General features: G+C 39.4%; 1 protein-coding gene across 1 annotated transcript in view; it reads left to right on the top strand.

Annotated features, from left to right (window-relative positions):
- The first annotated feature begins 1,660 nt into the window (after positions 1 to 1,660).
- The window catches only part of Itga8 (integrin subunit alpha 8), a 169,632-nt gene continuing 145,043 nt past the window's right edge, over positions 1,661 to 26,249 (top strand). The window contains exons 1-2 of the mRNA XM_026408128.2: positions 1,661 to 1,920; positions 2,567 to 2,700. Of these exons, the coding sequence (XP_026263913.2) occupies positions 1,703 to 1,920; positions 2,567 to 2,700 (352 nt within the window). The 5' untranslated portion in view covers positions 1,661 to 1,702. The remainder of the gene's footprint in view (positions 1,921 to 2,566; positions 2,701 to 26,249) is intronic.

Below are 26,249 nucleotides of genomic sequence, written 5' to 3'. Positions count from 1 at the left end.
ATGCAAACTAATCCCAGGCTAGTAACTCATTCAACAGGTCCAGCATCTAATTCACCACCTATTTCCTGTACCTTCTTCACCTCCACCTGCTAATACCATCTGTGGTTCTTCTCTTCTAAATGGATACTGTCAGATTCACCTTGGACCCTTTCCTCCTGCAATCTCTTCTCTGACCCTTTGTCTTTCCCTAACATTTGACCTTCCACTCTCTTACTTCTCTCAGCGAAGTAGGGCACTTCTTTTCCCCCATGCATCTCTGGGAATAAGCTTCTTCGTTTTCTCTTCCTTTCAATAACCATGCATATACACACCCTTGCCTCTAACTTTTTGAATCCCTGTGTGCAAGCCCTGTCTCTACTCTAAAACTGGATCCCTTTGTCTTTTTTTTTTTCATTTATAATTTTATTTTTTTATTGGTTGTTCACAACATTACAAAGCTCTTGACATATCATATTTCATACATTAGATTGAAGTGGGTTATGAACTCCCAATTTTACCCCAACTTAATACACTTTCTTGTTATGAAGATCAGGAGATCCATCCAGTCCTATTTCCTGCCAATCCCTAGCCCACTCCTTTTGCCTTTTTTTCCTTTAATAATGTCCCTGCGACTTTCTCTCCTACAATACCCAAATCTAATGTTTGTCTACATCTGTCCTCAAATTTGTTCAAAATACCTCAGAAACTACTTACCTCTTCTGACTCTACTCTCCTTGCTATCTACCCTCTGCCCTATACTGTATGAACATTAGTCCTGTGATCCTGGAAGCTCCATGTGCTAAGTAAGAGCATCTATACTTTAATTCCCTTCTCCTCCCTTCACCTCCTGGTTCCTGAGTCCTCATTACACAAGGGACATAGAAAGAGATCAACAGTTAATAGCTGTGCATGGGAACTGAAGTTTAACCCTTCAGATTCTAATCCACACCTTTTACTCCTGCTTTGGATAAACAGTACATGGCAACATCCCTAACTTTGCCACATCATAATCACACAGGGTGGAGATTTACTACCAAGTCATTTTAAATACCCAAGATGCCTTTGAGAAAGACCTAAGTAAAATCCCCAAGGCTTTCTTTATTAGCTGCCTCTTAGGTAGGGAGGAGTTAAGGGAGGTGGGGATTGTGGCATTTCAACTTTAAACTCCCAGTCACAAACGTGGAACCCTGAGTCCTCAGGCTATAGAAAAGTTAGATGCGAAGATACCAGTTTTACTCCGCCCTTCCCACTCTTCCATTCAAGCGGTGCAATGGGAGGAAACTGGCGCAAACTGTCTCCCACTTGAGAAATTAAAACAACGGCTGGCGGTGGCATAAGGGAGACTCGCATAGCATAGTCCTCGCAATGCAACCGCAATAGAAAGCCGGCAGCCCCAACCAGCGCCACACGTCCATCCAGCCTACCAGGGAAACCTCCGGGTCTCCGGCTCCGGTTCGCAGCCAGAGAACCGGCCGCTAGGAGGCGCCGCGAGCGCGCCACCCCCGCCCGCTGCTGGAGGAGGGCTAGCGCCTGATCCCCTCCGCCAACCCCCTAGCCCGCGGGGCAGGCAGGCGGGACCAGACACGGGGACTGTCACCGCGGACGCGCCGCTCCTACCGACCCGGGACTCGAGCATCAAGGGAACTCCAGGCGCCACCCCACCATTTGTCCCACCGGAGTCCTTGGCTCCCGCTCCCCAGTGAGCAGCATCAGGCAGAGGGCGATGTCTGCTGGGGCCCGCCGCGGTCCCCAAGGCGGTCCCCGGAGGAACCGGGCGCAGCATTTCGCTCCCCTCTGGTGTTTCTCGGTCGGGTTGGGGATGCTGTGGACCCCTGCCTCACAGGCGTTCAACTTGGACGTGGACAAACTCACCGTGTACAGCGGCCCAAACGGCAGCTACTTCGGCTACGCAGTGGACTTCCACATACCTGATGCTCGCACGTAAGTCGCTCTCCTGGGGGAGGTGGCACGCGTGCGCGAACCCACTCACAGGTCGGGTCCCTGCCCCTCTGCTGCTAGCACCCGAAGGTCTCCTGAGCTCGGAAAGGCAGCCTCTGAGGTCCCACCTCACTGCTCACCGGGGCTTCCGTCCCGTTTTCGGCTCGCCATCAGCCTTTTCTTTCCCTTTGCACGCTAGATGTGTCTTGTGAACTTTGAACTAGAGAAATGCCACTGCAAAGAACTCCTGGTTCAAAGACTCAACTCCTGCATATCATAAAGGAGAGAACGGGACCGAAGTGAGCCAGTTAAAATGGTTAAAACAAAAACCCAATATGGTGCAAGTGCTGCTGGTTGGCTGCAAGCACCTGGACTCCTGTCCTCTACTTTCTCCCCATGGACTCTCATCTCACTGTATCTACATAGCTCCACCTAGAGAAGAATTAGGACCACTCGCACCCTCTTCCAAACCAGGTTTCTGACGCCCATTTATTTCCAAGAGGAAATCAACCTTAACACTCTCTCCATCATAAATATGCTTCTGCCCTCCACCCCTACTCCAGTCTCAGTAGACACGCAACTCGCGAGTGCAAAGCGTGCGCACAGTTTTATGATTGCCACCAGGTGACCTTTTCCAATCCTTTCGCAGAGCAAGTGTCTTGGTGGGGGCACCCAAAGCCAACACCAGCCAGCCGGATATCATGGAAGGGGGAGCCGTCTATTACTGCCCTTGGCCGGTGGAAGGATCTGCACAGTGCAAGCAGATACCGTTTGACACCACCAGTAAGTGCTATTTGTCATTCTGGACTCTGGGCCCTGGTTTGAAAGAAACAGAGCAATCCTGGAGTCAACTTCCCACTTTCTTTGTATTCAAAGTCCTGTTCGACTTTTCGGTATTGCGGACGGTGCAGGTTAGAGAAATAAGTTTTCAACCCTGAGTGAAAATGTTTAGTGAACCCTTAGAGAAGGAACGGTATCTGACCTTGAGTGTTTAGTTGCGTCCAGGTAATTTTTTTTTTCTTTTTTCCCCTCTGCTGTCCAGAGGTGAGCATTTTTAGGGTAAGTGGATGTTTTGGAAAATACAAAAGTTACATCTTAACCTAGACCATGAAGAGAATGTGGTTGCTTCCCAAGGACTAACCTGGGAAAAGACAGATTCTTAGCCCAGTTCCAAACTCCAGAGGCAAGACTTAGCTGACTTAGCTGCAGCAGACCCAGACATCACTCCATGTTGCTGTTTAATTCTTTACAGAAAGAAAGAATTTTCTTTCAAAATATTGGACATTGGATGCAAACTAGTACAGGCAGAGTGTGGATGGATTACATTCATTTCCAAAATCCCTAGACAGATGTTTCTTATTTAATTAAAGGAAAAATACATTTTAAACAATTCAGTCTGGTTACGTTTCCTCTGTGTTTTCTCTTTGGGTTCTGAGAAAATAATTTAAATGTAATGTGTTCAAAAACATTAACACTGAATGTTTTAATTTTTACCACCAAATTTTTATGAATTCAAATGATATGTATTATCAGAAAGCTAATCACTTTCCAGAAAAATGTGAATATGTCAGTTCAAATAACCCTTTGATGACCAATCATTTAAAATCCCTTGTGCACTGCTCAATTATTTTATAACATCATTCTTTGTGTATTTTGTTGGTATCCTAGTATGCATTCATAACTTATGTAGAATGTCCATTTTAACAGAATTTTGATGAAATCCATTGGGTGGTATTTACTTGTTAATTTATACCTTTTATGCTACGGAGAAAAAGTATTTCAGTTTTATGAATATGGAAATCATTTTTAAAAAATTCTGTGCAAGAATTATCTTGACTTATGACCAAACTAAGAAAGTCTTCCATAAAAGCATTTTTAAATTATATTTTTCATGCCTGTCTATATATGGTCATAATAGCTTATTTGATGTTTCATTAAATAATTCAGTTATTTCATAACCAAGTTTTATAAGATTTTTTCTTTTAAATTTAAGGATTGATAATGGAAAAATTAAGTTGCTTAATGTTACTTTATGACAGAAATTCTTTAATTAGTTGTTTTATCAGGCTTGAGATGCCTCCTAGTTATTGACCCTTAGTTTAAAAATAAACTTCCTAAATCAGAAGAATTGATCAGTTAAGCGTGAAATTAATGCCATTTTAATCATTCATGCCCAAATCCTTTGAATTTTTAAAAATATTTAAAATTCAGACCTTGACAAGTAAAAGCATCCTTGACATCAATTGAATTTACATTCAGGAAAATAAGTGTATATTTTTGACACATTCAGTTTGTTTTCACCAAGAAACAATCTATAGTCATGGAAATGATTTTAATAACCCACCTAGGACATTTCTTAGCATATCAAGTCAGGATCTAGTTGGTGTAGTTTTCCTTTGTTAAATGGAGAATCAATGTCTGCCCAGATAAGTTACACCTGAACAAACACCTTTTATACCCCCAATCCCAGTAATGCCATGATTCAGTAGATTAAAAACTAGAAAATCCAGGCATTAGTATGAGTTTTTAAAAACTGACCACTCCTAACCAAGATTTTCTGGTGTTAAATCACAACAGGAAAAACTTTCCGAAGTTCATTCTAAAGCACTTGTTTGGAACTTTGAATTCACTTTCCCATAGAAAACTAATGCTGAAAAATTGGGCTTTGGTTTCTAGAATAGCCTACAGGAATGCCTTTCACCCTTACTGTAGCTGAATTATATTTGCAGTGAGAAAATTGAGGATAAACCTGTACAATTTCAGCAATTAAATGAATAGGAAAACAATGTCAAGGAAAGATCAATATTGCTTGGAGAAAGATGGAAGTTGGGGTAGATGACTCTTACACAGGTTCTGAAAAAGACAGTTGGATGTCTCTCTCAAAGGGCTTCAGAGATTGATGCTGCTGGCTCTATACTAGATCTTACTTTGAAATGTGTAGAGTTTTTCTTGACAGGTAGACAGATGCATCGTACTAATATCAACTATCATTGTAGTAATTTAAGGACTCATAAATGGAACAAAGTGGGAGGGGGCAGGAGAGAGAAAGATATTCCTGAAATAGTTAACTGAGCAGGAATTTCCTTAAAAAAAAGAAGCAGCAGCAAGGCAGGAAGGCTATACAAAGTTTGTAAGAAATGAATGGTTCATGATGGAATGAACAGGGCAGTGATCTGTGGAAAAGGGTGTCTCACGAAGAGAGGTGGGAAATTTTTCTTTGGGAAAAGAAAGTTCTCCTCCTTAGCCATCAGGGGGTACTGTGGGCCCAGAAACCTTGGTTGCTGCTGGGAATGGCCTGGAAAAGGCAAGATGAAAAGGAATCAGGACCACAGCTGGGTGCTACTGAGTGGGTGCCAACACTTGGTACCCCATTTACACCAGTTACTTTATCCACATGTCCTGAGACAATGGAACTGGCTGTGAAGGTGAAGAAGGACCAGCAGAAACCAGTAGAGCTGGCTCCAATCAGAGCAGGCACTTTTGTGGGCAGAGTAGAATCTTGGAAAGATAGAAATGGACCTTGCTGACTCTGGGTCTTGCACTCAATATTGCCAGTCGTATCCCATTTATTGATTACTACCATGTACCAGTCACTTGGTATATGTAATTCCTAATCTGTAACACGAATAAGGAAACTGACTTCAAGGGTCTGGTCCAAAATCCTACAATGGCATGATTGAGATGGAGGTCTGCCTACTCCAAATCTAGCCTCTTCACCTTGCCTCCCTCCCAAAGATGGAGAGAGGAGTAGTTCTCATGGCATGCAAGTTCAGGGTTGTGACAAGATCATGAGGAGCCCCAACAGGCACTGTGCCCCTTTCCTGACTTTTCTCCATCCACCATCACCCCAAACTCTGGCTCTAGATATTCCAACAGAAGTGCCCCTACAGAAAAGAGCTGCAAATGAGGAACAGCTCTGCTAGGAAAGTTGTAGAAACCAGAGGTTTAGAAGCAAGGTTTAGAAGTTTGTCTTGGTTGTGTATGTCTCTGGTTTGCTCAAACTCCCATAGAATCATCCCCAGAGTCCCCTATTACGTCCAGAGTTACTCTCTGCCCTGTGGCAACAATTCACTGTTTCCCTAAAGAGAGGAAACAAATGTCCCTGCTTGACAGTGTAGTGGCTCTGACTGGTGAACACCGACAAACTGACATCCACAGAACAGTTTGTGATGTGCAGCACAGTATATATATAATGTTGATATTATTCCTCTGTGGGGATATCTGTGACTTTTGCTGTCTTGTACCCCGTCTACTCTTACTATCATGTCTGAATTCAAGACGTGCCAAGTAGGTTAACCTTTTAATAAAGTTGTTTCAACTTGTTCAGGCCTCTTGGGTGTCTGTAATTTAGCATTTTGTTGGAGTAACCAACTACATTTTCTCAGCCTAGATACTAAAGTAGATGGGCCTATAATTTAGTCCCTGAATCTGGCTGTGATCCTGTACCTCAATTTAAGATCAACCACTTTTGAAAAACAAATAAGCTGTTAGTTAAATTTTTCATTAAATAATAATGATTTACAGCTTATCATTTAGCTTGGATTTCTGGGAGGTTTTTATTATTATTTTTTTAATTCAAAAAGAGAGGAAGCTTGGACTTTGCCTAGCATTTCAAATGCATGAATACTATTAAATTCTGCTCCTTTCAAGTAAGGAAAAGGGAAATTTTAAGGAAGCATATGGTGGTGGGGGAGGTGCAAAGAGTAGATAATTTTCCTGCTCTGCACAAAATCAAATGGTTCCAAAAAAGCACTTCTCTCGTCTCCCTTCTGTCTTTCCCTCGTACTTCAATAGAACAAAATTCCTCCCATCACCAAATTGATTTCTTTCACTTTTGCCTCAGGAGCTCTCTGAACTATGCTGTATCTTAACCAACTTAAAACATCACATCTGCCCCATTCATGCCTCTAGTCGCTAAGTCTACTCCAACATTTATTTCTTCTTTTTTCCAACACTTCCCAAACCCATGTGAAGATTAAATAAGGATGGCTAGATTACAACCCTTCTGATAAAAGGGGGAAAGAATGAAAAAAAAATGAAACAGACACTTCATTTTTGGAATAATGAATGGGTGATTTGCAACAATAATAGCCAAAGCAGAGTACATGAAATATTTGATTGTTTTCAATGCTCAAATGGCACATTTGGAGGAGGAAGATAATGGCATGTGCTAATAGATGATGATAATCATCATAGCACTGACATCAGCAGAGTCAGTACAGCTGGGATACATGCACAATTAGGGACCCACATAAAAAGGGAACAGGAAAAGCTGGGAGGTGCCATGAGATTTGGAAGTCATCTGAGAGACACTACTAGAATTAGCCTGGCCTTAATTTAGTATCTTTGTGCTTAAAATAAGTAAATGAAAAACCCCTTCGAATGGAAGATGATTTGGTTAGGACGTTTCAAAGCTCCAGAACGGTAACATTTTTGTTGGAATTGTGTTTTAGCTTGGAGACCGGAAGCCTTTGTTTTGGGGGTTCTGTTTTATTTTGTGTCGAGTAAGCCCACAATAAGAAGCAGCTCACAGCATCTGTTTCTGTGACTGGTACAGGACTGGTTTTTGATAGTATGGGGTGTGCCCTCTTTCTCATGTGAGGGTTGGGAAACATATTGGTCACATAAGTCTTGCTTTTTCTGACTTGCCCAGAAAGAAATTAGGTTTTGTTTGGGAACAAAGAAAAGAAAAAAATGTAGGTCAGAGCTACTCAAGTAGATGACAGAAGAAATAATATAAATGTGATAAGATTCAGGAACAGCAGAAATCTGTGGTCCAGTAAGCTCAGTTGTAAGGTTAAAAAAAAAAAGTGAGGGGTTGCCCAAAGACTACCTACTTCTTTTAAGAATTCATAATGCCAGGAGTAGAAAGAGTTTTGTTATTTGCATACATACATATATATGAATAGAAATCTTCCTATAGCGAGTTCTGATCCCACTGAGTCATCAGGTCTTGTTTTGCTGAATGTTTATTTTTCTGCAAGCAATTCTCCAGTTCACAATGGCTGCTATGTCTGAATATGCGGACCTGACACAGGCAACCACCATGCATCCCTGTAAGGATCCTGATTGGCTCAGACACCCATGCAACAGAATGCAATTGAGTCTTGATAGGAGCAGAGAGGAGGTCTCCACAGCACAGCAACCAAGGAAGCAATTAGAAAAAGGAAGTCCTTGAAACTCTGGCTAGAAATAGGAAACAGACCTGCTCTATGGATAGTTGAGTAGTATGAACATAGGAGCCTGTTCCTTAATCTGCAAAATTCTTTCAAGAAGCTAGAAGTTCGTCAGAGGGAAAAGGCTGCCAGGTTCTTGGCAGGAATCCTCCATGCAGCAGCTGCAGAATTTTGGAAGAATTGTCCAAAATAGTCTTGACGTTATCCTGGAAACAAAATATGTTTTGACATTTCAGCTGACTGGCTGAGATGAATGAATTCAAATATTACCCCATGTGTATAAAGAGTTCTGTACCTGAGAGTTGTATTGATGAAGAGAATGGCCAACATCATTAAGAGCTCCACTGAAGTGTGTCCTGATTGACACCATCCAGACACACAGACATGGATTTTTTGAGGAAGATGGAAGAAAAATGGATCATTGATCTTATTAAAAGCACCCATTCATCTTTTAACCAGTCAACATGCTTAAGACCCTTAAGTATGTAATTTTTTCAAATACATTTGAATACATGTTTAAAATATATCTTTTTAAAAAATATTTTATTTTTTAGCTGTAGATAGACACAACACAAGACACAACACAATGCCTTCATTTTTATGTGGTGCTGAGGATCGAACCCGGGTCTCACCCGAGCTAGGCGAGCATTCTACTGCTGAGTCACAATCCCAGCCCCCTAAAAATATATATCTTTAATACATGCTTTAAAATATGTATTGGGTAAAGCAAGGTATCTGAGTGATGAATCCTAAAATAGATTTTAAGTAAAGTCAATTCTGGGTTATGTTATAGGGAGACTTTAGATGTGCAAGCAAATCATGATTCACTGATTGAAACTCAAAATAGTCCACTCAGTGCCTCAGTTGGACTGTTATGGAACCCAGGCAGGAAGTCCTTAGATGGATGTCTCCAGACATCCTAGAAGAATTGAAGCTCGACCTCATCTGTACAGAAAGACCAGAACTTGGATCTCTGATATTTAGTGTAGCATCCCAAATGTCTGCCAACTTGAGAATGTTTTCTAGATCCGTAACCATTAATGAAAATGATCCTTTAGCTGTTGTGTTCTTTTGGTAAAAATAAGGCATTGGTTACAAAATTAAGTCTTTCTAGAAAAATAAATCTTTCTAGGTATTGGGGGGAGGAGAGAGCTGACTTTGAAGGGGGAGTATAAGGAAATTCAGGGAGGGTGATGGAACTTTTTGAATCATTATTATGGTATGTGTGTATTTATCCAAACCGATAAAACTATGTATCAGTAAAAGTGAATTTGATGGTGTGCGAGTAAAAACCAAATGAAGAGAGAAAAATACCTCCATGGATAGTATGAGGGAGCTGTATATATGATCAATTTGGTTTTCTGACCATTGCTATGAGCAGGTTGACAGTAAGATCTTTGATAGCAGGAAGTTCTGATACAATAGCTCTTAGAAGTCTAAGGGCATATTTTGTGACTGAATAACATAGGCCACTGCTCCCAAATAAGGGTGAACAACAAAATCATCATGTAGGACCTTCTTTTTCATTCTGTAAATAAAGGAGAGAATGTTCAGCATGTATTTGGTGGAAGAACTGTGAGAACATGTTGAGTAAGAATGACCCCTGTGCAATCCAGTGTCACCCTGTGTCATTCCTCTGTGCTTATGAAACGCAGGCATGGGACCCCTCCTTGGTGTTCACTAAGCTAAGGAGGTCTCACTTCAGACACGTGTTGTAGTTACCCACAAAAGTACAACTGCACTGCAGGGCTTTTACTTATGCACATTAGGTCAACGTTTTTCTTTATCTCTGGTATTTGACATGGGAAAACAGATTTGGATATGACATTGCAAAAGCCTCTGTATCAATCTGCCCAGATTTCCAGGCCATACAGAAACTAGGGAGAAGGATACACACCATTGCTACAGGAATAGGTTTATTAAAGGAGCCCAGGTGGCCCAAATTACACCCAGCATCCCTCCCAGAGGTAAAGATGGAAGCCAACTCCTGGTAGCTGCCTCCATTGTCACGTCCTGTGATTTATCCAGATGTTTCCATCCAACGCTTCTTGCCACATGGCTTGCACAATTTACCTCCTTCTCCCAGTTCCTCATGCCGCAGGACAGTACAAGTACATGGAAAATACCCACTACATACACATGTCCCCCCTCACCCTGGGCCTCAGTTCTTAACCACTCAGAACTTTTTATCTTTCAGTGATGACTTTCCAATACTTTCAGCTCTTCTTTCTCCCTATATCCCCAGGATATATTATTTCAGAAATTAATTCTAAAATCATTGTGAGTCCTTTTTGCGGAAAAAAAGGGACACAACACCTAGAAATGTTTCAGGCTGCCTGAATATGGATATAGTCCATTAAGAATGACATAAGATATATGATGAAATATTATACAGCCATAAAAATGAAGTGCAGAAAGCATCAACATTAATATGGAAGATACGCTTGTTTTAATGTTAAATGAAAAACAAACTCCAAAATTGTGTCTGCAACTTTTTTGAAGAGTATGAGAAGGGAAATGAAACCAGGTGATATGCATGGTAGAGAGTGGGGACAAGTTGAGGACTGACAGCTGTTATGAAAGTCATATCTTCAAATCTGCTGTCAGAAACATCTTCCTTTTCTTGCCACATGATATGCTCCCTACCATAAGTGTTGGGTTTGGGATGAAAGCCTCAAAGAACTATGCCATTTGAGTGTTCCAAAAACATCTTCAGGAAAAGCCATTTGTTGTAAAAAGAAGTAAAATTGGTGCTAATCACATGTCCCTAAGACAACCTTTTTTTGTTGCATTTCCTTTCTTGTGGTCTTTTAAAGGTACGGATACCATTTTGATAGGGGCAGATAATAAATAAAGTGTTCAACATTTAAATAAATTGGAATCACCAACCTCCTAGGCATGCTTTGGCTTATGAAATGTCAGAAACAATGAAGATCCACTCCAGGTGTATAGAGAGTGTGCACTGTGTCTTCTCCCCTTTTCCCAGCAGGGAGAAGTTGGACACGTGTATCCATTAGGAACCTCCATGAGCTAGGATCCTTGGGTGGTTTGAATAAGCAGAACCTTCCTGTCAACTTACATGAAATATATAATATGAGCAAGAAATAAACCTTGGTTGTATTAAGCCAGAGATTTGAGGTCATTTGTTTCTATAGTCTCATCTTGGCACCTTTTGGCCTACTAGTACATGTGAGGAGCAGTAATAGCAATAAATTCTACCCCATGAATCCAGTATTTTTTAAGTTCATGAATTCTTAGTGCCTTTTCTAGAAAAAAACATGCACGATGAGTCTCATGGGAAGAGACCAAATGCAATCATCTCTGCAACTGTTGGACACAGAACCAGTTTTTACCCTTAATGTTCAGTCAAAATACTTCTGTAAAAGAGATTCTGGAAAATGCATTCACTACCCCCAACTGCTTTCCCCCTTTTCTTTGCTCAACCCTTATTGCTGACAAATATGTCGACATACTTTTCATTTATAGAAACAGACACGTCTTTACAGAATTCTGAACAATTTACTTGGGTCTGAGTAATACAGTTTATCCCCAAAGAAATGCTCTAAATAGATTTTTAGCTCACCCTTGGGGCACATATAATATTTTAAAGTGGGGGGAACCCTTCTTATTGAACATAGCAGATTGAGACCTAATCACCAATTCATATTGTGAAATTGAACACCATATCATGACTTCACCTGAAGGGTTCAGTGGAATTGAAAATAAAGCTTAGCATTTGTGACATTCCACAAGCAGTGTTCTTCTAGACCCTGGAAGACGGCCACAAAGCTCAAGGCCTTGCCCATGTATGGTTTACAGTGAACAGCAGGGACCAGATGAGAAAAATTAAGGTAAGGTTGAGGGGACAGAGTCGGGGAGTGGGCATGTTATTTTAGGTTGGGTGGCATTATTTTTCTATTGCTGCTATAACAAATCACCACACATTTAATGGCTTTAACAACACAAATTGGTTATTCTACAGTTTTAGAGGCCAAAGTCTAAAATAGGTTTCCCTTGAATCAAGGTCTTGGCAGAGCTGTGTTCCTTCTGGAAGCTCTAGGGACAATCTCTTTCCTTGCTTTTTCCAGCACTCACAGCCTGCCCACATTCTTTGGCTTATGGCCCTTTTCCATTTTTAAAACTAACAATGTTGGGCAGAATCCATCTCCACTGTCCTCTTCTTCTCTGTCCTCCTCTTCCACCTTCAAGTACCCTGGTGATGACATTGGACCCATCCTTGACCATGCAGGATAATCTCCCTCTCTCAAGGTCAGATGATAAGCCATCTTAATTCCATCTGCAACCTTAATTCCCTTTTTTATGCAACAACATATTTATGGGCTTGTGGAATAAAGGTGTAGATTGCGGGGAGGCCTATTATTTTGCCTATCAAAAGTGGTCAAAAATTTTTCATTGAGTAGCTGATATTTGAGTGAGGGTTTAAATTAAGTGAGGTCTCCCTGGGAGAAGAGCCTGGATTGTAGCAAAGTCAGCATTCAAGACTAGAATACTTCCCTCAAGACTAGAGGGAATACTAGTGTGCCTGGGAAATGGAGCAAAGGCCTCTGGCCTAGAGAAACAAGTCAAGGAAAGAAGGATAGAAAACTGGCCCAAAAGCCAAGTGCATATAGGGTTGGGGCCATAATCCCCAATAATGAACTCTCATATGCCATAATCCCAAATATTGAAATCCCAAAAGATCAAAATCTCTGAATTCTAAAATCCCTGAAGTCTAAAATTTCAAAAATTTTGAAAATATAATTTTAAGAATTTATCTAAAAGACTATTTATAGTTTTTAAAGGAGATTTATGTGAGACACATAAAAACAGGACTGAACACTTCATAGACCTCATGGCATTATAAAGCGGACAATAAGAAGATTCATAGTTTTGCAAACATAAATTCTCAGTTATACTAATGACAGTTGTGAGTGTGACAGCTGCAAGCAGATGTGCCAGATGCATAAAGAAATGGTCAAAAAGTGAAGCATATAAATCTATCTTACTAAGGTTGATAATTGTGTGCACCTGGCTTTCTAACTGTCTTCTCTGAAATTCTGTGAGGGACAACCTAAGCTTTTGCAAGATCAATCAAAAAACCTCTGTAGGTAACCACTGCATGCACAGTTGCAGAAAGAGCTAAAATATCGAGAAATTTTACCTTTAACAAGTACAGATGTATACAAAGAACATCTCTTTATTTATTGAGGAAATTCCAAGGTTTTAATGTTTATATCAATGCTTGCAAGCTTAGTCAATTATTTTATATAATACAATTTCAGTGTTAATTTTTCAAAAAATACTTCAAGTGAATTATGACTCTTGAAAAGTCATTACACAATTAATACTGCTATTACTGGAAAAGATGCAAAGATACAACACATACAAAGCAAATTGTAAAAAGAAAATGATAAGGATTTAAAATAGTAAGAGAAAGAAAGAAAGAAAGAAAGAAAGAAAGAAAAAAAGAAAGAAAGAAAGGAAGGAAGAAGGAAGGAGGGAGGGAGGGAAGAAAGGAAGGAAGGAAGGAAGGAAGGAAGGAAGGAAGGAAGGAAGGAAGGAAGGAAAGAAAGAAAGAAAGAAAGAAAGAAAGAAAGGAAGGAAGGAAGGAAGGAAGGAAGGAAGGAAGGAAGGAAGGAAGGAAGGAAGAAGGGAGGGAGGGAGGGAGGGAAGGAAGGAAGGAAGGAAGGAAAGAAAGAAAGAAAGAAAGAAAGAAAGAAAGAAAGAAAGAAAGAAAGAAAGAAAGAAAGAGAGAGAGAAAGAAAGAGAGAAAGAAAGAAACCGAGAAAGCCTGAGGTCACAAGAAGCTATTGGAATAAATCCTAAAGTTCAAAAGCCAGGGAGCCTGGAGTTCTGATGTCTATGGTAGCACAAGAAAACTCTGCCCAGGCTTTCAGAGACCAATTCACCTTCCATGTTCTTTATCTCTGGTCCTTTGGCTAAATGGATACGTTAATCTCTGGAAACACTCCCCAAATGGTGCTTTACCAGGTTTCTACATATTCATTCTGTGTAACAATGCATCTATTCTACAAACAACCAAAAATATTCCCCAGAATTCGGCCTTCAATCCCTCTTAGATAACCTTCTTCCCCCTCAATGGGAATTGTGGTTTGGGGGATTTCAACTTTTGGGATTTTAATATTCTGGATTCTAATCTTTCAGGATTATGATTTGTGGGATTTTTGACTTGAGATATAGATTTTGATCTTTTGGAATTTCAATATTTGGGATTATGGCATTCAGGATCCTGTCTTTCAGGATTATGATCAGATCTGGAATCAGAATTTTGGATTTTATTAAATGAGTGGTGGGAAGCCCAGGGTGCCTTTAGAACAGGCAAGTTAACATGATTTGAATTATGTACTTGAAAGGATCAGTCTCACTTCTGGACGAAAAATAGCCTGGGGCCATGTCAGAGCATGAACAGGAGCCTCTTCTCATTGTCCAATAAAAGAAATAGGGCTTGGCTTGAGGGAGAGCAGATGCCTGAGAAATGGTTGGACACGGGATTAGAAAGTGCAGTTAGTAGGATATCATTATGGGTCAGATGAAGAGTACAAAAGAACATTTTGACTTGAGTTTCTGGAGGAAAGAGATCGACACAGGGAACAGTGGGGAAAAGAGCCCATATTGGAGGAAATATCAAGAGGTGAGTCCAGATATGTGAAATTTGAGACTTTAGTTGGACATCCAAATGGAGGTCAAATGGGCAGTCAGATAAATAAACCCAGACCTCAGGCAAGATGTCTTGAGGATTTAAATTAGGAATCGGAAGTATGTGGGTGATGTTAAAGAACATGACTTGAGGAGTGAGTGTGGACAGAGAGAAGAGAAGTGAATCAAAGAAAAAGGAACATAAAAGAGATAAAATCAAGGTTGAGGCCACCCTGGAGCACCCTGAAATTGGGAAAAGTATTGGGAAATAGAGGAGGATGCATCAAACCCACAAATGAGCAGCAGTTAGGTAAAAGCTGGGAAGCTAAGGAAGAATGTGGGTTGAGTGAAATGAGGACTGAAGTTTAAACATTTGATTTACTAATTGAAGATTATCAGTGACTGAAAATAGTAGTTGCAGGGCAGTCTATCAAGAAAGGAAGTGGCAGAAGACAACAGGAGACATCAATGCAGGCAGACAATTTTTAAAGGAGTCTTGTTATAAATAGGACCAGAGAAATTTAAGTCAAGGAGCTCGCATAAGGTATTAGCCTAATAGAAATTATTCAGAATACACGAAGAGGGAAACCACGATGATCAAAACAGAGGAACTGTGCAGGAGCACATTTCTGAGTGGATGAGAATGGGTGGGACTGGCCTTAGAGCATCATAGAGGGAAGGCAGTTCAGCCTCTGCAATGGGAAGGAAGGCAGAGAAAGGAAACAACCAAAGGTAAGTTCTTGGATTTGGGGGTTGGAGGAAAAAAAATGATCATTTTCCATTTCTTAGTGAAATAAGAAGCAAGGTCACTGGCTAAGAGTGAGGAGGCAGAGAAGAAGGTTGGGAGGAGAAGACAATGTGACTGGTAATAGCAGAATGACAGAATGAACCAACTAGTGAAGAAATGGGATGTCCAAGAAGTCTGAATTTGTTTGTTGAATGAGTAAACTTTTGTCTGCTCACCCCACAGAATGGTACCGTTTATTTAGGGTAGGATTTAAGGAGATCTCCTAGAGAACAATTCCACCTTGGATTTTAATCTTCTACCTTGGAAGATTAAATACATTGCAGACATAAAAAGTTTGAATTCTTCAGTTCCTACTTTTTGTAACATTAGGGAGTTACCTTCTTAAAGAAACACAATATGAAGAGTTTTGTGAGATGAATGGTTGGGACCCCTTTTTAATATAGCATTTCTAGAAACGGGGATGAAGTCTAGAGGAATACACAGCTATGAAACAGGAGGGAGTGGGAATATATTTTTTCAAGTGCTAATGGGAAGTAAGTTTATACAACCTTCATTGTGAAACCCAATCACATCCTGTATTTAAAGTGGTCCTTTGAGATTATACCAGTGATATTTGTGTCAGTTGGCTTCCTGAGATTCCCATGCTGAGAGGTTTTCATTACTTCTTGAAGCAAATAAACAATGGGGCACTAAGCAGAATCATGCTGTGTTCCTGAACGTCCAAAGGTGATATCTAAGCCACACCAAGAGTTCTGATTTCTCAATTGTACCTACAACCATGATATGTGATCCCAGGTAATTACTCCAAGGATGAAAAAACCCAGAGAAAGTGAAAAATTCAAAGACCTGAAAGCAAATCACAGTGGTTGAGAGTGCTGAGGATGATCCTGGCTTATACTGGTTTCTCATTGTAGAAAGAACCCTGCTCCGTGATAGAGAATGGGCTTGAAGGTGGCAAGCCTAGAGCAAGGAAGGTGAGCCAGGAAACTGTGCCAGTAACCAGAGCTAAAGCACATGGTGGTCACCATGGAGGTAACGGAAATAGGGATGGAAAGAAGATGGACTGAGAGAGATTTGGAAGGAAGGTGTTTTATTCAGCTTTTTTTTTTTTTTTTTTTGCTGCTGTGACTAAGGACCTGGCCAGAACAACTGTAGTGGAAGAAACGTTTATTTGAGAGCTCACGGTTTCAGAGGTCTTTGTCCATAGAAGGCAGGTTCCATTCCTCGGGGCTCAAGGTGAGGCAGAACACAATGGCAAAAGAGTGTGGCAGAGGGAAGCAGCTCATATGATGATCAGGAAGCAGAGAGAGAGAGAGAGAGAGAGAGAGAGAGAGAGAGAGAGAGAGAGAGAGGTCTTCCTTGTCAGATACAAATATATACCTCAAAGCCACACCCCAACTCCCACCTCCTCCAACCACACCCCACCACTTCAGACACCACTTAGTTAATCTCTATCAGAGGATTAATTCACTGATTGGGTTAAGACTCTTACAACCCAATCCTTTCTCCTCTAAACCTACTTTTATCGTCTCTCATGTGAGCTTTTTGGGGATACCTCATATCCAAACCTAACAGAAGGATCAACCAGAAGTGATAACTGAATGGAATTTGTAAGCACAAGATTGGTAGTTTTCAAGAATGAGTTCCCTGGGCTGCGGTTGTGGCTCAGTGGCAGAGCCTGAGGCACCAGGTTCGATCCTCAGCATAAAAAAATACATAAATAAAATAAAGGTATTGTGTTCATAAAATAAAGGTATTGTGTCCATCTAAAACTAAAAAAAAATGAGTTCCCAGTTTATGGCTTGGTTAATGGGGTTACTATTATATTGGGCAAAACTAATGAACAAGATAGACATAGTCTCTGACCTTGCAATGCTTCCTATGGAAGACCAGTACCTGGCATCTCTAATCCAGGTATAAGTGCCATAGCAGCAGAAAGTGAAGAATACTTTAGGTGTGCAAAAGGACCCCTTTTCTGACTGAAGGGGGGGATTGATGTGTCAAGGAAGGCTTTTCAGAGAGAATGGCACTAAAGGTCAGATCTAAAGAGTGACATGAATGTGCATGTGTGAACATGAATAAATATGTGCATGTACATGTCTATCTCTGGGATTGGCAGATAAGAGAGAAAACTGCTGCAGCCAATGTGGATGTAGTGAAGCAAGTTGTAAATGAGGTGAAAACTGATGTTTTAATCACTACAGTGTAACTGGAGCCAGCTTCGACTTTCCAACTATTATGTCTTGGGACTCACGGTGTTTTGTTTTGTTTCAATCTGGGCTGCCACACATGGCTGAGGTTTCTCTTTGAAGAGGTCATTCATTCATTTCTTAACCCCTAATTTCTTGCTCTTCTTGCATCATATCAATCAGCGTAATACCCACCCCCAAAATGGTTCATATTGTGCCAGCAAAATTCCACATTATTTCCAGAACATTCCTTATAGAAGACCTTAGTCAAGTTAAATATGAAAAACATTTCAAATGATATTCAATGTAGAAAGCTTATTCATTTTTTTTAATTAGTAAGCAAAACTCTGAAGAACACTAGCTAGCTACTCTTGGCTATTCAAAATAGTAGAGTTGGAAATGTGATCTCTATTGTAGGGAAGATGATCTTGACATGGAAATAATTATAGCAAAAAATGTGTTTGGTGATCCACAGTAAGAAAACTATATAATAGGAAGGTTGCAATACCATCTATACGATTGCTGTTCCAAATCCATACATAAAAACATAATTCTTAAAACTCTAAAATTACACATTTATCTCACTTATCTTTATTAGTATTTGGTTAGGTATGAAATTGAACATTTAAATACTGATATAAAGAAATGATTTAAAATAAAAGTTCCAGAAAGGAATAATTTATTTCTCTATAAACTAGAGAAGTGAACTAGAGTCTCTTAAATTCTGAACAGCTGGATGAGTTTATCAAATTTAACAGCAACTGGACTTGACTTGAATTGAATTGAATTCTAATAGCCTTTCACTTGCTATGTCATATAATTCTTTATATAAGTTTTGTTACATTTTATTATTTAAAAAATTTGGAACAATATTTTTATTGTTGAACAACTTTTATTGTTGAATAACTGAAATAACTTTAATTTGTAAGGAGTTTTGGGCCCTATATTTTAAAACAGCTTTTTAAAGAATCAATTTGGGCCCAGTGCAGTGGTGTACACCTATAATCCCAGCAGTTTGGGAGACTGAGGCAGGACTATCACAAGTTCAAGGCAAGCCTCAGCAACTAGAGAGGCCCTAAGCAACTTAGCAAAACTCTGTCTCAAAATAAAGAATAAAAAAGACTTGGGATGTTGCTCAGTGTTTAAACACCCCTGGGTTCAATCTCTGGTGACAAAAAAAAAAAGTGATTTGGGCAAATTGGCAAACAAGAGGGAAATGTATTTGACAAGATAAAGAGCTGAAAAGGCAGCCTTAGAGTATGACTCAGAGGGAACAGAGGGGTAGCAACTGATTGAGAAGGATACCCCATACCTAGAAATCAGCTGAGGTCAGGGTCCACAGGTGCAAGGCACAGGACATTTAGACATGATCCATTAGGAAGACAAAAAAAAAAAAAAACAACTGTGTGCATACAATGCACTATGTACCTATCTAAATATTACACATATATGATATAGATCACTACTCTCTGTTATATATAATGCCCACTTAATCAGAATAACACATTTCTTGAACATCACATGGAAAATGAATTAGTGCGATATTTCCTTAAATACTTGAAAATTCATATTAAGATGACCAAGAGTGTGAAGGCTACAAAGGTGCTCTTTCTATAGCGATTTCTCAGTATTAGGAATTATACATTTTGATGTCTAGTCTTCTGGGAGAAAAAAAATCAATTCACTGTTCATTTTGGGGATTTGTCTGACCACTGCTATTTTATCTTGAATTTTAACTATGAGTGCTCTTCATTCTCACAATTTCAATGAAACTTTTACAGTGCACATTTGAAGGTGGTAAAGATTATAAACAAATGTTTAAAGATCTCTTTCCCCCTTTTCCTGATTAAAACTGTCTGAACAGCTCCTGCAACAGCTTTAAGAAAGTCCCTAAGGGGATGGATTTGGAAGTGATGACTGAAAGTTATAGGGAAACTTACTGTTTTTCCAGTACAAGGTCGAGAGCTTTATAGTTTTCAAAAATTACATCGTCTGCCAAAATGTTTGGTCACACCTGTGTCCATTTCAGCTTCTCCCTTCCCTCGTCCATAGTGATCTATCTTCACTTCTTGTAATTCTCCCCGTTTTGCTAAAGGAGAAGATTGGAAAAACCTGTTGTAGCTCATGTGCGCACCACATTCTACACTCCCTGACTCCTGCTCTCAAAGGCATACTCCCGAGAATGAAGGAAACAAAACCCAGTAGGCTTGCCACCCATTGGGAATTGTACCAAGACAGTCCAACGCTGCCATTTAAGGATGATTGCATCAAAGTCTAGAAACGTAGGATGAACCAGATCAATTTTATTCCTAATACCTATCTAAATTTCCCAAGTTAGCCTGCAGAGTTTTTCATTGTATCTTCAGGTTTTCTTTTCTTATTTTTTTTAGATCATAAATGTAATAATACCCACTCTAAGCACTCTTACACACACACACACACACACACACACACACACACACAATATTTGCCCTTTCAAAGAAAGTGGAACCATACTGAACAATGAATGTATCATAGACGAACTTCTGAAGGCACAGATGGGCCATTGGTCATTCATTCAACAAATACTTATTGAGGGTCTATTATGTGCCCTCCACTGTTTAAAAAATGGGAAATTCACTGGAGAAGCAGAGGAGTCTCTGTTCACAAAATTTATGTGTATTCTCAAGGGCGTAGTCAACAAAATGCAAACTAACAAGGCCATCTGAGATGGTGGCAAGTGCTACGAAGAAAACTAGAAAGAGTAACAGGAGGAGTGAATGACAGGGCAGTCTGACCAGGTGCATGAAGGGATGTGTGTCTGCAGAAGTGGCATTTGAGCTGCAACCTGGGTAATGAGATAGCATCCCTGTGGGACTCACAGGAGGAACAGTCCAGGCAGCATGAAGAGTAACTGCAATGGCGAGACTGAAATAGCTGGGTGTGATCAATGGACAGATAGTCAGTATGACAGCAGCTTCATGAACCTGAAAATGTAGGAGGAGGTGAGGCCAGAGAAGCAAGCTGGCCAGGTTGTGTGGGCCCCATAGGCCACGCCAGGACTTACTGTTGCAAAGGTGGCATCATAAATCATCCAGCAGAGAGAAATTGTTTGATAAATGATGTTGGGACAACTGACTCTTTAAATTGAAATATGCAAGATATTCCTGCCACATTATATGCAAAAATAAATTTCAGATGGACAACAATCTCCATATAATTAAAACAACAGAAGAAAAATTGGGAGAAAGTACTTGCAACTGATATGTGGAAAGAAGACTCCAGACCCCCAATGGGTGATGAATTTGTGGTAATCAAGGCCATTAACCAAATAAGATGAGCCAAGGATATAAACAGGCAATTCACAGAAGAAAAATGTGAATGGTACATAAAGATGAAAAGAGGATCAGTCTTACTAACAATCAGGGAAATGAAAATGAAAACATAGTGAGATATACTTCACAGCCACTCAGGTTGGGAATAATTTAAATGATCTGGAACATCAAGAGCTGATACCCCCTCTCTCATGAGCCACTGGTGGGCCCGGAAATTGTGGTTGCTTTGAAGTGATGAAATGGATGTGATCATTTTCTTTGATCCAGTAACGTCATTTCTGGTCTATTGCCAGAGAGAAACCCTTGTACATATGCAGATGACAATGGATATAAAGATACCTAGAGCTCATGTTTATAGTCGTTGTAAAACTGAAAATGAACCTAATTTTGTTTTTGTTGTTATTTTGTTTTTTGGTACTGGGGATTGAAACCAGGGGTGCTTAATCACCAAGCCACATCATTGGCCCTTTTTATTTTTTTGAGAAAGGGTCTTGCTAAGTTGCTTAGGACCTTGCTAAATTGCTCAGGTGGGCTTTTAACTTGTGATCCTCCTGTCTCAGCTCCTCCAGCTGCTGAGATTACGGGCATACACCACCATGCCTGCCTTAAACCTAAAGTTTTATAGGTAAATGAAATGGATAAATAAAAATTAGGTGATTATTCAATATGATTCAATACTATATGGGAATTATAAAGAATGAACTGGAGATGTCCATCTGTCTTTCCATCTGTTCATCCACCTACCCATTTATGTCACTATGTATTTGTCTTTGTATCTAGCTAGCTATTCATGGACATCTCACTTCTCACAGACATAAAAATGAATGTAAAATGCAAATATAGGCTGCTACATAAAGATAAGGTAATGCCTTATTTTCAGTTAAAAGAAATCCACAGCCAGGTGCTGTGGTGCATGCCTGACTTGGGAGGCTAAGACAGGAGGACATCGAGTTCAAAGCCAGCCTCACTAACAGTGAGACATTAGGCAGCTTAGTGAGACCCTCTAAATAAAAATACAAGATAGAGCTGGGGATATGGCTCAGTGGCTGAGTGCCCCTGAGTTCAATTCTTGGTACTCCCCATTCCCCAAAAATGGAATACACAAAAGAATACTCTATCAATTGTTGGCAAACCACAACTAAGTCTGATCTACCTATAAACTAAGAATAGTTCTTACATTTTTAAATGGATGAAAACGATTTTCAATAATAATAATAATATTTTAAAGAATAATATTTCATGACACATGAAATTATATGTGCCCATAGATAAAATTCTATTGGAACACCATCACAGTCATCCTTTTATATATTGCCTACGGGTTGCTGTTGCTATAAGGACAGAATTGAGTAGTTGTGACAAAGACCAGAGAGATAGAATAACGTGAAACACTTATTATGTGGATCTTGATGGAAAAAAATTTTTGCAGAGCCCTGATCTGTATTATCCATAGACATTATTTTTTAGATGGCCAGAATTCATGATGGTGGCAACCTCTGGACAAGGAAGGAAGTGGGGAAAAGGTGGCATAGGCATTAGATGGGACTGCTCATTTGAAAAACTTCACAATCATCAGTTCTATACAGTGGGAACACGTGGTTGCCATATTAAGTCCTTGTACTTTTCATGCTTGAAAAAGAAAAAAAATATTTTATACACATTATTCTGTACCAATGCATATAACTCTATTTGTACATGTTTTAACAGTAGGATAATAATCCATTTTATAGACAAAATGAATTTATTTTTGAGTCCCTTATATATGTGCCTATAAGTTCCAGTTTTTCATATTGCACATAGAACTGTAGTATGTTTGTATTATATCTTTGAGCATTAGTGTTATATTTTCATTGAACAAACATTTCAAAGAATTTCTCAATCAAAAGAAAAAAATTACATTTAAAAATTTGATACATATTGTTTATGGACATTCCAAAACATTGCATCAAGTTACTCTCTTAAGAACAAATATTATTAATCTTTTGCCAGACCAGTAGATGACAAGTGTTAAATCATTGTTGTTTTAATTTGAGACACAAGATTTTTCCATGAATTTACACAAGCTATCTAATTTATTTTCACCTGCAAGGCCTATCCAGGCCCTTAGAACTCTTTCTCTATAGAATTTTAGTCTTTCTGTATTGATTTTTGAGCTTTTTACATATTAAATATATTGATCTTCTCTTGAAAAAAGACTCATAGGATTTTCACTGTTTATTAACTTCATAAATAGTCTTATGCCACTAAGAAAAACTTAAATTTTATGCAGTAACTGTAAAAGCTTTTTTCTAGCTTTAGACTTTGCTTTCTCTATCATTTATGATATATCAAGGAGAGACTCGCTTAGGTGACCAGTGGTTCCAACCATCCCTCAGAGCCACTGGTCCATTCACGAATTCTGTGGAGGTGACAATGTCCTGGGATAACTTTAAGCTTTCTTTTTTTCTATAGAGGACATGTGGCCCAGCCCTTCATGCTTTGTCCCACAATATTAGTGGGTCAGGGTTTGGGTTTGCTTAGGAAAACAGAACCTGATTTGAGTGTCTCAACTAGGGAGGGATTTCACACAGAGACTGAGAGGCTTACTTAGATGGCCTTGGGAAAGTCTGGGGTATGAAGGTCAAAAAGTTGTTGCCTACAGATCAGAGAATCTGGAAGTTCAGGAATCACTGAGTGTGATCTGCCTGAAGCCCATCAAAGATGAAGGTCGGAAGACCAGAGAGCCACTGGCAGAGCATTGCATCTGTCACCTGTGCCCATGAGCCTGCCTCCAGCTGCCACCAGAAAATAACAGCTTCTCTTTTTCCCTTTCCCCAAACCTCTCATGAGTTGCTCATTCAGCCTGAATCCCATTCATAAGAAACTCATGGAAATGTGTTTTCTAGATTTTTGGTCTTCGATACGCAGAGGAAAGCTTAGAAGGGTAGAAAGAGCGCTGCATATTGACACACATTACCTAGGGGCTGTTTTTTGTTAAGGTTAGATCAAATTAAATCAAAAACATCCCCCAGGCTTCAAAAATTTATTGAGCACCAGTGAGCTAATGTATCAGTTATTTAATATTAAAAATTCTTGTTCAGGAAAGAAAGGTTACAAAAAAAAGGACGAAGAAAAGTCTACCTTCACCATTAAGCCAAATCTGTTTTAATTATTTGAAAAAATTTACAATGTTAGATTTAAAACCAGAAAATTCAGAAAATAATAGAACTTTTATTTATTTTTAATTTACTTTTAGCACTTACCCACTGAGCCACACCCCCAGTCCTTTTAATTTTTTTTTTTTTTTTTTGAGACGCGGGTCTCAGTAAGTTGCTGAGGCTGGACTTGAACTCGTAATCCTCCTGCCTTAGGCGCCTAAGTCACTGGGATCATATGCAAGCGCTACTATGTCTGGCTTAGAATAGAACTTTTAAAAAGTGATTTACTGACTTTGAGAATCAATAAAAGCATGATATATCTAGATCAAAACTCATTTTAATAAATTGGGACCTGGGATAGTGCATTTTTTTCTATTCTGCTCCTTGGACAGGGTATGGAATTAATGAAGTCCATCCATTTGTATTCTTCATCCATAAAAAATTGTTGAAAAATAGCCCACAGTTCATGCTTTCGATGAAGTCATTACACAGTTAAACCTAAGTGGTAGAAAAGATGCCTCAGGATCACCCTGGTAGAATAGCATCCTTGAATCTAGCAAAGCCAGGCCTACTTCAGAACTTGTATCTTTTTTCCCTATAATTCCCTCCTTGCAGAAGCCTGCTTTTTTAAAAGTTGTTTTGGGACCTCTTTTAACTATGATTGGGTTTTTGAGGTACCAGCCTTCTTTCCATGATGGTTTAGTAGTTTAGAAATTTCAAAGCCATAGGTGTATTTTCTCCCTGTGCTTCATCAAAGCTGCATTGACAATTTGATGAGATGTTATTAATTTCATTCCTGAGTGCCACAAATCACTAGTAATAATTTACTATACTTGTGCGTCTGTGAGCCTTTTCAATTCTTAGACCTAAGTTGACTTTCCAGGTTTCTGTTTAAAAGATATTGGTTATGGACTTGTATTTTTATGAGATTTCTGGAATATGTGACTTCCCAGTGTATATAAAGAATTTCCAAGTTCATTTATCTCCTTTGGTCTTAGTAACTTATGGCATCTCTAAGGGACTAGTGGGGGAAGGTATTAGCCTCAATTTGCAGATGAAATTAAAACTCCAAAAGATTAAGTGAATGGCCAATGGCTACCCAGTTAGTGGTGGCAAGATCCTTCGGTTCTGAGTTCTACAACTGTCCATGCTGCCTGGACACAAATAGAAATGTTTATGTTTTTCATTTTAGGCTATAAGGTATAAGATGCCCTTCTTCTTTGCCAGTTGTGTGCACTTTTGGGTGAGGATATCCAGAGCTTGTTTTGTTTGTTTGTTTGTTTGTTTTAATGTCCATATCAAAAGCATACAAATTTTAAGAAGGAAATTCATTATTTTCTTCAAAGATATCAAAATATTGAGTATAGGGTAAGACTGAATATATATATATATATATATATATATATATATAATTCATTTAAAAAGTCTATAAGCATTCTATACACAGTTGAAGGTTTAATGACATTTATTTTGGCCTTATGTAACGGAGAGTCAAAGTTCATTTTGTAATGTATTTATGATAGAATCAAGAAAGAAAAATAAAATACATACGAAAGGAGATATGTAAATAAGAGGACTTAGAACCAATGTCTTTGTTGTTGTTGTTGTTGTTGTTTTGTTTTGTTTTGTTTTGTTTTGTTTTGTACCAGGGATTGAACTCAAGAGCCACTTAACCACTGAGCCACATCCCCAGCCCTTTTTTTTGTATTTTATTTAAAGACAGGGTCTTGCTTAGTTGCTTAGGGCCTCACTAAATTGCTGAGGCTGGTCTTGAACTTGCAGTCCTCTTGCCTCAGCCTCCCAAGTGGCTGGGATTACAGGTGTGCCCCACCACACCCAATGTACCAATGTCTTTAGAAACTCATCAACTATTTTTGATAACACTCCTGTTAGAACAATGCAGTTGGAACTGTGTGGGGAGTCAGTTGATTGGGGAAACAACAGTGAATAAAGATATTTGCCTTTGTTTAAGACTTGAAGTGGGTTATAATTGGGAGGAGTTTCTCCCCAGCTGATTCCTCTCATGAGGATCCCTGTGAAGTGTGTGTAAAATAGAGTGTCATCTTTGGTGGCTGTGTGGATACATTACTCAGTTAAGAAACAAGACCTTG

The sequence above is a fragment of the Urocitellus parryii genome, chromosome 9, assembly GCF_045843805.1.
Source record: "Urocitellus parryii isolate mUroPar1 chromosome 9, mUroPar1.hap1, whole genome shotgun sequence".
NCBI classification, from domain to species: Eukaryota; Metazoa; Chordata; class Mammalia; order Rodentia; family Sciuridae; genus Urocitellus; species Urocitellus parryii.
The sequence above is the reverse complement of the archived record's forward strand: the minus strand, read 5'-3'. Positions and strand labels throughout refer to the sequence as shown.